At 41.9% G+C, this 12624-nt stretch overlaps 1 protein-coding gene across 1 annotated transcript in view; it reads left to right on the top strand.

Annotated features, from left to right (window-relative positions):
* Window positions 1–12624, top strand: part of COL4A2 (collagen type IV alpha 2 chain) — a 182204-nt gene that overhangs the window by 132521 nt on the left and 37059 nt on the right. The window contains exons 27-30 of the mRNA XM_030545953.1: window positions 1927–2148; window positions 5071–5232; window positions 6018–6188; window positions 8799–8942. Coding sequence (XP_030401813.1) covers window positions 1927–2148; window positions 5071–5232; window positions 6018–6188; window positions 8799–8942 — 699 coding nt within the window. The remainder of the gene's footprint in view (window positions 1–1926; window positions 2149–5070; window positions 5233–6017; window positions 6189–8798; window positions 8943–12624) is intronic.

Raw genomic sequence — 12624 nt, forward strand, 5'->3', positions numbered from 1 at the left:
GAAGGTGAGAAGGGGCTCGGGCAGTGAAAACAACTCAGTTCCGCTGCCTGAGGAACAAGATTTGTGGGAGTAGCAGCCCTGGGAGTGCACTCCTCCTCTGTTGCTAGGAATCCGATTCTGCAGGGCTTTCCTACATGGCACACACACGGTGAAAGGGCAAGACAGGAGGGTCACGTGGGGTGATGTGGATCCTCTTGTCCTCCTCACTGAGGTCCATGAAAGCTCCTTGGAATTTCCTCATTGAAGATCTTCTTTTGGCCTGTAACCTAGAGGGGAGTATTCTTGCCCTGCTGCTGGGACAGACCATGGTCAGCCAAGATAATAAGGCAGGAGAAAGTGGGGACTGGAGTTTCCCCATAGTACTCTGCAAAAGTCATTTACACCATTTTAGTCAAGCATTCACTGGAAAAAATGACCTAATGTGAGATCTTCATGTCTATGTGGTTTTAGAAATTTAAATCCTGATGTCGTTCTCACTTTTGCTCCTAAATCATGTATGTGCAGTTGAAAATCCCACTCATGTTGCTTTGCAAACCAACTTTTTTGTTTACAATAACTTTTATTGCCCCATTGTAATAAGGTTATGTGGGGTAAAATTTTCAAATGTGCCTAAGTGACAGCTTTCAGTGGGACTTAGGCTCCTAAGGGCTAGTTAGATTCGCAAATGGGACTTAAGTATTGCAATGCCAAACTCCTAGGTGCCCTGCGACCCACTTGAATTCACAGCCCTGAATTAGGCACTCAGGCTCCCCATGAATTCTATGGGGAGAGTTAGGTGCCTAAGAAAGAGATTCACAGAAGCCTCAAGCTGAGCTGGGAGTTGCCTAAGTTAGTCAATGCAGAAGAAAAGACTGCAACTTAGGCCCACATCCACAAAAGTACTGGTCAGCCTTTTCTCAGGAATAGAACAGAGAGGGAGACATCCTCTCACCCTGTTATAGCTGATGGCCAGTGATTAGGGCACTCAGTTTTCAAACCCCCACTGTGCCTGATTTAGAGGAGGGACTTGAACACAGATCTCCCACAATCACACTGCTAGGTGGTATTTTTGGGTAGTTCTTTCTCAGTCTCTCCTGTTGAAGCTGCTGAACTTTGTACAGATAATTAAATATTAATTGGGCCAGAGCAAGAAAGAAAAATGAACAAATTAACTCTATAACCCATTGGTCATGGTGCTCGTCGGGGATGTGTGAGACCCAGGCTCAAGTCCATGCTTCCATCAGGCAGAATGGGGATCAAATGTGGGTCCCAGATAAGTGGCCTAGCCACTGGACTATTGGACATTCTGGGTGATGAGTTTCTCAGCCAGCCCAGAAAATTTCACACCTGATCACCCTAGCTCTATTTTGGGGGAGGGTTAAGCATGCTCTAAGCATGCATACTGGATCAGGCCCTGCAGGCAAGGTAGGCAGGGAATGCCTCACTGGAGAATCTGGCTAGGATTTAGGCATGAACAAAGCTGTAAGAAGCCCATTAGATGTGGGGCAGCATCAGGGTATAGGTGGTTTTTTGCCTGCCCATGAGTGGAAACTTAAGCACCTATGGAGATTTAGGCATCTACATGGTGAAGCAGCAGCTGAGGAGTGGTTTTGTAAATGTCAGTAGTGCCTAAATGCTTTATTTAGTTACCTAAAGAGGCAGATAGGTGCCTAAGTTCCTTTGTGAATCTAGCCCCTAGGTCAATGAGGTGCTTTTATAAATGTACCCACTGTTTATATTTGACAGTTTATATACTCTACAACTGCTTTACATTTCAATAATACATACTTTCCTGCATTAGCATACAGCAAGAAGTCTGTGAGATTAAACAAATTAAAATTATTTGATACAATATTTGACATTATTATGGTGCATCTGACACTTTTAGTATTTAATACAATGTTTTGGTCACGGTTAGCCACATGGTGATTGTCATTTTGCCTTTAGGTTTTACTGGACCCCGGGGAGATGAAGGCCCACCAGGTCTACCAGGGCTACCGGGGAATCCAGGCAATGCAGGAAAACCAGGTGCCCGAGGGCCTATAGGACCAAAAGGAATTGCAGGTGAAGTTTTAGGAGCAGCACCAGGCACCCCAGGGGATTTTGGACCATCTGGATTTCCAGGCTTGAAAGGCCTACAAGGAGATCATGGAGTACCAGGAATTAGAGGTAAATGTTGTTTTAAATAAAGTAATGTTTCAGCAAAAAGAAAGGCATGAATGTAGCCAGATTTCAGTAAAGCTTTAATTGGAAGGACTCTGTTTGTATGCAGAAGAGCTGTTGATCAGGTTAGTGGTACATCCAAATAATTCATTTATCCCACAATCCTAAACTAGCTCCCATACCTTCCTTAGGTACCAAAAGACACAAGTGTCCCCCCTATCTAGGTGCCAAAACCTCTAGCTTCCCCCAGCAGCTTCTACAATACCGCATATTGAAAACTCAGGACACAGTAAAATCAACTAAATTGTGATATCAAAAGGCCAGATTCCGCCAGTCTTAATGAAGTAGAGAGGGTACAGTATTTCACTGATGTTAATAGGCTGACTTGCAAAGTATGGTACCACTCAACAGGAATAAGGGTCTGGCCCATAATAAATAACAGAAGGAATACGGCACTGATTCCATCGTTCACTTTTCTTGTGTAATTCAGTTAAAACCTCTGTGTGACATTCCCCAGGGTGTAATCTGGACTGTTGTGTCCCCTCAATTCTCCAATATGGGGTGCCTTTTACACTGCTTGCTGTGAGAACAGCCATTCCTGGTCATGCTCACACACAGCTTCTAGCATGCAAAATCACTCCCAGCTGAATTACATGAATGCTCTGGCCAGCCACTCATGAATTACATACAGGGCAACACCAGTAAATTCCGAGTCCCAGGCTTTCCCCAGAAATGTGCGTCCCCAGATCACTCTTTCTGGACAATAGAAGCTCATCGAAAGGCCCTCACTTCATCAACGGAAAATGACAGACCCTGTCATTTCAAGTGGAGATGACACTTCAATCTAAACACACTGGTCTGGATAAAACAAGTTCATTAACTACAGAAAGTAGATTTTAAGTGATTACAAGTAATGAGGCATAAAAGTCAGAATTGGGTTACAAAAAATAAAAAGATAATATGCAAACTAATACCTATCTTTACAAACTAAGTGAACTTAAAAGCAAAAATGGTTTTCCCACCATAATCTTACAGCAGTCAGGCTGGATCTTTCAGCCAGGACTGGACCCCTCGCCAAGTTCATTGATGTTTCCTTTGTCTTTCAAACGTTGTTGCTGCTGTGAGTGGAGATGAGGGGGGAGAGAGGTGATTCGGTGACCTCTGTTTCTCAATCTTATACCCTCCTCCCCTCTTGGAGGATTATCTCAGCTGGGTTTCAGGCGACAGTCAGTCTGTTTACAAGGAAACCCCCAGCTGTGTCTTTGCCAATATATAAAGTTCTCACCCCTACCCTTCTTCCTGCCAAAGAATGGCTACTTAGCCAGGTGATAGTTCATGATAGTCCATTTGATTATGCTGATACCTGGCCATGGTGTCAATGTGTCTTTTGTCTCTGAAGAACTTGGAGCATGTTACAGCAATGTTATACGACAGAATCTTACAACTTTACATACTATGTTGATACACATATTTTACCAGAACAATAATGTTCAGCAGAGTGTGAGTTTTCAAAGGATACCTCATAAGGCATAGTTTGTACAAAAATTATCATGGTCTTATAAAAGTGGTGAACATGGGGTACAGTCTGTCACACTCTGGGTTTGAATTTACCTGAAGCTGAGACAGAATATCTAGCCTGCGGCTCCAGATTGTCTCATAATCAGGAGCTGCTGATGCCAAATTTGAGTTAATTTTAATGCACAGTACATAAGCCTTGATAATGAGATATTGAGCCTTTTACTTCTATGTCACCAGTTCAGATCTGTCTTAGTTTAATAGTGAACACAAGTCTTCACTCTTTCATGGCTTTTCAGACTCCTGTGGGGGAAAGAGTTGACAATCTAAGCTCCCAGGTCTCCACATGACAGTGGAAACCCTTGCTGGTAAACTGAGCAGGAAGCACAGAACAGAATATGGAATTAGTGCTCCCAGCCACTTCAGATCAAGTTTAAGTCATGCTAGTTTGGCAGCATGGGCCCTGCTCCTCAGAGGCAGTTAGCTTGTTAGCTTCAATTGATTTCAATGGAAATTAGAAGATTAAATATCTTTGAGGATCTGAGCCATGGTTCCCTCACAAAGAGCTAACACCTTAAATTTTGTGATGAGCTTTTCAAAGGCACAAATGGGAGTTAGGCACCCAACTCCCACTGACTTTCAATGCTAATGGCTGTGTGTGAGCCAAGCCTGGAGAGGCTGCTTTTCACAAGCAAAGCCATGTAAAAGGCACCCTGGGCTAGAGAGTTAAAGGGATACAGCGGTGGATGTCAGTGGTCCCCTGATGGCTTTTAACTATTTAAATCAGTGGTGGTTAAATTGTTAATGCTTCAGAGAAGAAATCTCTCTCATTTATCTCGCAAATACAACTCTCACTTTTGGGCCTGAATTTCCTCTCAGTAATACCAATGTAAAGCAAGAGTAACTCCATTTAAGTCTATGGAGTTTACATGGACGTGTAAACAGAGTAAGTAAGAGAAAAGCAGACCCACTGGGCCTGATTCACTATTGCCTTGTGAATCTGCAGTCTTTCACATTGCTGCTGAGTGGGTGTAAAATGCTACCTTTCTGTCCTAGTAGGGGTTTTACACCCACTTTGCTCTCATCTTGCAAAGGTGTAAATGGCCACACAATGCACCAGACACTGGAAACAGGCCCATTGTGTCTAAGTATGGTTTGAATCTCGTAACAATGACCACGGCATGAACCAAGGAGCCATTATCAGACTGACTTTGTCCACGTCTGAAAATACATAAATGTTATTTTAGAAATTATGCTGAGTGTTATTTCTAATGGAAAATAATTAGCTCTGAAATGTGAGTACTGTACTATGCAAGGTATATGCACATTGATTAATAAAAATGTTGTCTAATAAACCTATACTCTAGATGATATTGGAACCTTAGAATTAATTAATTTAGTATGATATTTTAGGAGCTGATGGTACTCCAGGTTTTCCAGGACCCAAAGGACTGCCAGGACCCCCAGGTCCTCTTGGTTTGCCTGGCCTGCCAGGACGACCAGGATTGCATGGATTCCCAGGGCTTCCAGGACAGCAAGGACCTCCCGGTAGAACTGGCTCACCAGGATTTGTTGGTGAGGAATTTTTCCTGTAAACTTCTCTATCTTGCACAGACTTGCTTTTTCTCATATTAACCTATAACTGTATGCCTATGAGGGTTATACTTTTTCACTGAGGAGGGATGGTCTTGTGGCTAAGTCACTAGACTAGCTCTTAGAAGATCAGGGTTCAATTACTGGCTCTAACACAAACTCTATGTGTGTGACATTTACAAGTCATGTAATCTCTCTGTGTTTCAATTCCCTACCAGCAAAACAGGGACAAATAATACTTCGCTTTCCCACAGATGGGTTATGAGGCTAACTCCACTAATGTTTGTGAGGCACGCTGCTACCAGAACAATGGGAGCCATATTAGTATCCCCCAAGACAAGACTGCTGTTTTCTCTTTGCCATTCTTCAGTGCTGCCTGTCTTTCTGGTAACAGAGGTTGCTAGAGAAAGCAGAGCTGCTGAAATGGGAAATGCACAAGGAAATAGTGTTTCATCCTTAGACGACCAAAGAGAAGGCAAAGAAAGGGAAACTTGGGTACAGAGTCAGGCTGGATTAGAAGTCTGTCCATGAAACAGTGTTTGGAGACGTTTGTACATTGAGATGGCCCCATCTCTTCTGCAATATCAGGCTTTCATTTTTACTAAGAAAAAAGTTTTAATTGTAAGTAGTTGCTCTTTGTTCATACCTAAATTTGCAGATCTGCACTGAGCAAATGGAATTCTTTCACCTTTCTTCACAACTTGTAAAAATAACATTCCAGTCCAAAAACTTGCATCTAATCTTCCTATTCCCATTGATTGTTACAGGTTCACTTGGTGCCAGAGGAGATCAAGGTGACCAAGGTTTTCCTGGTCCAGTGGGCATGAAAGGTCTGGCCGGTGACAAAGGTGAACTCGGTAACAAAGGAGTACAAGGAACACCTGGGGTGCCCGGTCTCCCGGGAATAGACGGAATGCCTGGCTTTCCAGGGTTAAAAGGTAAGATCTTAAAACGATAGATACATTTAGAAAGATACAATAGCTTAGAGCATGTCTCTGTTAAACAATTTCTGTGCAAGTGTAATTCTGCTTTAGTCAATAGAGTTATGCCAGATAATTTGATTCAGTATATTTCAGAAACACCATAACTATTCTCCTCAGGCAGTACTTGGCAGTTAAAGCTTGAGGGTAGAGAAAGCCTATGAGATTAAGCTGTGTGTGAGAGGGACAATACCTGTTTTTTGTTTTTTCCTTTTGAAAAATAGGTACTATTTACGATTCATTCTTTCCAAAATCCTTTTCTTTACCCCCAGTCCGGTTTATTTCAATGGAATTAAAAGGGTTCTCTCTATTTTTTTTCTCCCCACAATCCCTATTTCAAAGCTTTCATGTGTTGGCAGGTATGCACCTAGCAAGCAATGCCATCCACAGAAGCGGTCCCATTGAGACAATGTTCAGGTTTACCAGAGCACTTCGTTTCACATAGAAAAGTTGGAGCTCTCGCTAGCCAATCAAGAGTTCATTGTACGCCAACAATAGGTATATTTTTATTAGAAAAATCTAGTCAAAACAGAATTCCATCCCTTGTGGGGTAGAGTGAAGCAAAACACAAGTTGTTCTCCTAAAAGTGTGGCAACAACTTTTTGTCACAGTGTGCATTGGGGAGGTCAAACTCTGCATAGGACTCTCTTTCTGGCATTACTTTGGACTTCAAGTCAACTTTCATTCAACGGGATCACTAATGTGAAGAGACAGATTCTGCCTGATGCTAGTATGGGTCTGAAGGTCAGAGTAGGCTATACAAAGCTTCCCTAGTTACCTTTTTACAGCATCCTATACAAGAGCCAGGCACAATAGCAGTCCCATCCTTCATAGATTCATAGACTTAAGGTCAGAAGGGACCATTATGGTCAACTAGTCTGACCTCCTGCACAATGCAGGCCACAGAATCTCACCTATCCACTCCTGTAACAAACCCCTAACCTATGTCTGAGTTATTGAAGTCCTCAAATCATGGTTTAAAGAGGAACGCCAGAACTGCTCCCAGGAGTGCAAATATCCCAAAGGGGAAAGAAAGGAGGCAAGGCTTCTGTGCTGGCCAGAAAGACAGTGGGAATCAGGCTACATCATCCAAATAGTTGGTAAAACAGATGAACACCATTTGCACAGCAGGGACCTAGGGGAGGGAGGCACATCCCCTCATGGAGTTCCCTCTGTGGGCACTGCAGTACTACACCATTTCCAGTGACTGCCAGTGCCTTCATGACACAACTTGGCCCAAAATCCTTTAACTTAACTGAACATTCAAGGGATATTTTTTCCCTGTAACCATGTCAATGAACACAAAGAATATTCAGGCTACTTTCCTCTTAGCGCAAAGATCTTACTTTTGAGATACCTTATCTGGTACCAGTTGTCTAACCACAATGTCTTTGGGTTCTAACATGATTTAAAATAGCTTATTTTAATGTGTTTCATCGCTACACTATACTGTTCCTTCTGATGCTGAGCTTCAGCTATCCTTCAGCTGGATCCCTAGCTGAGGGGTGTTCTCTGTGCTGTACAGATTCAGAGCTAGGTCGTCATACCGTTTACACTAGCTGATGACATAGCTGTCACATTTTAATTCATCTTATTCAAGTTCTTGGCTTCTTAAACCTCTGACAACTCTCTGGATGTTACTTTTTTAGGCTTTGGAGTCTAAGTTTACACATATTTAAGGGGACAAGGCTTTTAGGCCTAAATTTGAACATGGGACAACAACTCCAGTGAAAACAGGCACAAAGATACTTTGCTACTGAAGAGATTGGCATAGGAAAGCATCACAAAAAACATGGGTTTTAAGAAGGGATTTGAAAAAAGGATTCAGAGGGTAGTGGTTATACAGAGACCAGCGGGCTGCTGTAAGAATAGAGGGTGTCTCCAAAGTAGGAGAAGGCAAAAAAAAAAAAAAAAAAGGAGAATTTGAGAGAGAAGAAATAGACAAGTGTGTGGAATTAGTGGGAGGAAGGCAGAAATGGTAGCAGAGAATAAGGGTCTGACCCAATGCATAGCAAAGGCAATGGAAGTATCTATCAACTTCAATGGGTGTTGGCTTAGACAACATTGATGGAGTTGTGCAAAGTTTTGAAGGTGACGATGAGTAGATTGAATTTGATGCAGGAGGAGAGGGGAAGCCACTGGAGGAACTTTGGAGGGAGAACTGTGTGCTCAGAATAGCCAGAGAGGAAAATGACCTTAGCAGTGTTGTTTTGGATACACCAAAGGAAGAAAAGTAAGATAAAGGGCAGTTAGCTGTGAGCAGGCTCCATTTGTTAAGGGAAGAGATGACCACAGTATGGAGAGGGTTTTAGTGGTAGGAATGGAGAAAAAGAACAGATTTTTAAAGGTTTGATAGAGAAGGAAACAACAAAATTTCGCAAGAATATGGATGTGAAGGCTGAAGGAAAGAACATTAATGCTGTGAGGCAGAGTAATTGGGAGGATAGGGATTTTATTAGTAGAGATAAGGAATGGGAGAGTGTCTTTATCTTACAGCTATTCATTTTAGAAAATAGATGAAGTTGGTTTTGGTTTCGCTTTAAATTTCTCTTCCCCATTTCTTTAAAGGTGCTAAAGGTTCACCTGGTATTGGAGGTTTCAAAGGTATGTTAGGCCAGAAAGGAAAACCAGGACTGAAAGGGCTCAAAGGCGAAGTCGGCTCTTTTGGCAACCAAGGTTTTAAAGGTCTACAAGGGGAACCAGGCCATAAAGGTATTTATATCTGCATTTTCTAATATTACTGATTGTTTGTGTCTTACATGTGTGAGAGCAAATTCTGCCAGGATGTAAATGCTAAAACAATATATTTTTGACATAAAATTCCTGAGTTAAAGTCACTATCATTACTACAAAGGAGGTCCTGGAAAAGCCCAGCCTTCCTGCACTTAAATTTAGTCCAGGACTTTTTGTATCATGAATGAATGGCAGTTAACATAGATAACTATAGTACTAGGAATGGAACTAGTTGTCCTCATGGTTACTATAAAATATAAACACTGTTTTTTCAAAGCTTCAGACTGAACTGTATTAATTCACTCTGAAAGACATATAAAGAAAATCTCTGGGCTTCTTGTTTATCTAATTCTGACAGGCAGTGGCTTATTATGGTGTTATACCAAATAGTACTACTTCCTGAGAAGCAATGCGTCCCAGTGCATGATTGGTATAAATACTCCTCATGTCATGTGCTATTGTTTCTTAAATAAACCCATTATGAATTGATGGCCTGCAATATCACAGGTGAGAAGAGGGAGTTTCAAGCTATTTTTAAGATATAGCTGTGTTAAATTGGTAACATTCTAATTTTTCTTAATGTTGCCTGTTGATCCCTGATCTTGGATAATATAGAATCTATCTGCTAAACATACTTATAGAAATAATAATGGAAGTAATTGCAGCTGTAACAGCAAATAGAAGAACCAAAATATATTTATTAAAATAGGATTGGCCATAGGTCTTAAGCATTAAGGGCTCAGAGTGAGGCTTACTAGAAGTTGGCAGTGAATAGACTCATAGATTCTAGGACTGGAAGGGACCTCGAGAGGTCATCGAGTCCAGTCCCCTGCCCTCATGGCAGGACCAAATACTGTCTAGACCATCCCTAATAGACATTTATCTAACCTACTCTTAAATATCTCCAGAGAGGGAGATTCCACAACTTCCCTAGGCAATCTATTCCAGTGTTTAACTACCCTGACAGTTAGGAACTTTTTCCTAATGTCCAACCTAAATCTCCCTTGCTGCAGTTTAAGCCCATTGCTTCTTGTTCTATCATCGGAGGCTAAGGTGAATAAGTTTTCTCCCTCCTCCTGATGACACCCTTTTAGATACCTGAAAACTGCTATCATGTCCCCTCTCAGTCTTCTCTTTTGCAAACTAAACAAACCCAATTCCTTCAGCCTTCCTTCATAGGTCATGTTCTCAAGATCTTTCATCATTCTTGTTGCTCTTCTCTGGACCCTCTCCAATTTCTCCACATCTTTCTTGAAATGCGGTGCCCAGAACTGGACACAATACTCCAGTTGAGGCCTAACCAGCGCAGAGTAAAGCGGAAGAATGACTTCTCGTGTCTTGTTTACAACACACCTGTTAACGCATCCCAGAATCACGTTTGCTTTTTTTGCACCAGTATCACACTGTTGACCCATATTAAGCTTGTGGTCCACTATGACCCGTAGATCTCTTTCTGCCATACTCCGTCCTACACAGTCTCTTCCCATTCTGTATGTGTGAAACTGATTGTTCCTTCCTAAGTGGAGCACTTTGCATTTATCTTTATTGAACTTCATCCTGTTTACCTCAGACCATTTCTCCAATTTGTCCAGATCATTTTGAATTTTGACCCTGTCCTCCAAAGCAGTTGCAATCCCTCCCAGTTTGGTATCGTCCGCAAACTTAATAAGCGTACTTTCTATGCCAACATCTAAATCGTTGATGAAGATATTGAACAGAACCGGTCCCAAAACAGACCCCTGCGGAACCCCATTTGTTATACCTTTCCAGCAGGATTGGGAGCCATTAACAACTACTCTCTGAGTACGGTTATCCAGCCAGTTATGCACCCACCTTATAGTAGCCCCATCTAAATTGTACTTTCCTAGTTTATCTATAAGAATATCATGCGAGACCGTATCAAATGCCTTACTAAAGTCTAGGTATATCACATCCACCGCTTCTCCCTTATCCACAAGGCTCCTTATCCTATCAAAGAACGCTATCAGATTAGTTTGACACGATTTGTTCTTTACAAATCCATGCTGGCTATTCCCTATCACCTTACCACCTTCCAAGTGTTTGCAGATGATTTCTTTAATTACCTGCTCCATTATCTTCCCTGGCACAGAAGTTAAACTAACTGGTCTGTAGTTTCCTGGGTTGTTTTTATTTCCCTTTTTATAGATGGGCACTATATTTGCCCCCTTCCAGTCTTCTGGAATCTCCCCCGTCTCCCATGATTTCCCAAAGATAATAGCTAGAGGCTCAGATACCTCTTCTATTAACTCCTTGAGTATTCTAGGATGCATTTCATCAGGCCCTGGTGACTTGCAGGCATCTAACTTTTCTAAGTGATTTTTTACTTGCTCTTTTTTTATTTTATCTTCTAAACCTACCCTCTTCCCATAAGCATTCACTATACTAGACATTCCTTCAGACTTCTCAGTGAAGACCGAAACAAAGAAGTCATTAAGCATCTCTGCCATTTCCAAGTCTCCCGTTACTGTTTCCCCCTCCTCATTGAGCAGTGGGCCTACCCTGTCCTTAGTCTTCCTCTTGCTTCTAATGTATTGATAAAAAGTCTTCTTGTTTCCCTTTATTCCCATAGCTAGTTTGAGTTCATTCTGTGCCTTTGCTTTTCTAATCTTGCCTCTGCATTCCTGTGTTATTTGCCTATATTCATCCTTCGTGATCTGACCTAGTTTCCATTTTTTATATGACGCCTTTTTATTTTGTAGGTCACGCAAGATCTCAAGGGTAAGCAAAGGTGGTCTTTTGCCACATTTTCTATCTTTCCTAACCATCGGAATAACTTGCTTTTGGGCCCTTAATAGTGTCCCTTTGAAAAACTGCCAACTTTCCTCAGTTGTTTTTCCCCTCAGTCTTAATTCCCATGGGACCTTACCTCTCAGCTCTCTGAGCTTACCAAAATCCGCCTTCCTGAAATCCATTGTCTCTATTCTGCTGTACTCCCTTCTACCCTTCCTTAGAATTGCAAATTCTATGATTTCATGATCACTTTCACCCAAGCTTCCTTCTACTTTCAAATTCTCAACAAGTTCCTCCCTATTTGTTAAAATCAAGTCTAGAACAGCTTCCCCCCTAGTAGCTTTTTCAACTTTCTGAAATAAAAAGTTGTCTGCAATGCAGTCCAGGAACTTATTGGATAGTCTGTGCCCCGCGGTGTTATTTTCCTAACATATATCTGGATAGTTGAAGTCCCCCATCACCACCAAATCTTGGGCTTTGGATGATTTTGTTAGTTGTTTGAAAAAAACCTCATCCACCTCTTCCACCTGATTAGGTGGCCTGTAGTAGACTCCAGCATGACATCACCTGTGTTTTTTACCCCTTTTAGCCTAACCCAGAGACTCTCCACACTTCCGTCTCCTATGTCCATCTCCACCTCAGTCCAAGTGTGTACATTTTTAATATATAAGGCAACACCTCCTCCCTTTTTCCCCTGTCTATCCTTCCTGAGCAAACTATACCCATCCACACCAACATTCCAGTCGTGTGTGTTATCCCACCAAGTTTCAGTAATGCCAATAAGGTCATAGTTGTATTTTATTTATTAGCACTTCCAGTTCCTCCTGCTTATTACCCATTCTTCTTGCATTTGTATATAGGCATCTAAGATACTGGTTTGATCTTGCCTCCCAGCTTTGCCCTGAGCCTC

The sequence above is a fragment of the Gopherus evgoodei genome, chromosome 1, assembly GCF_007399415.2.
Source record: "Gopherus evgoodei ecotype Sinaloan lineage chromosome 1, rGopEvg1_v1.p, whole genome shotgun sequence".
Taxonomy (NCBI): domain Eukaryota; kingdom Metazoa; phylum Chordata; order Testudines; family Testudinidae; genus Gopherus; species Gopherus evgoodei.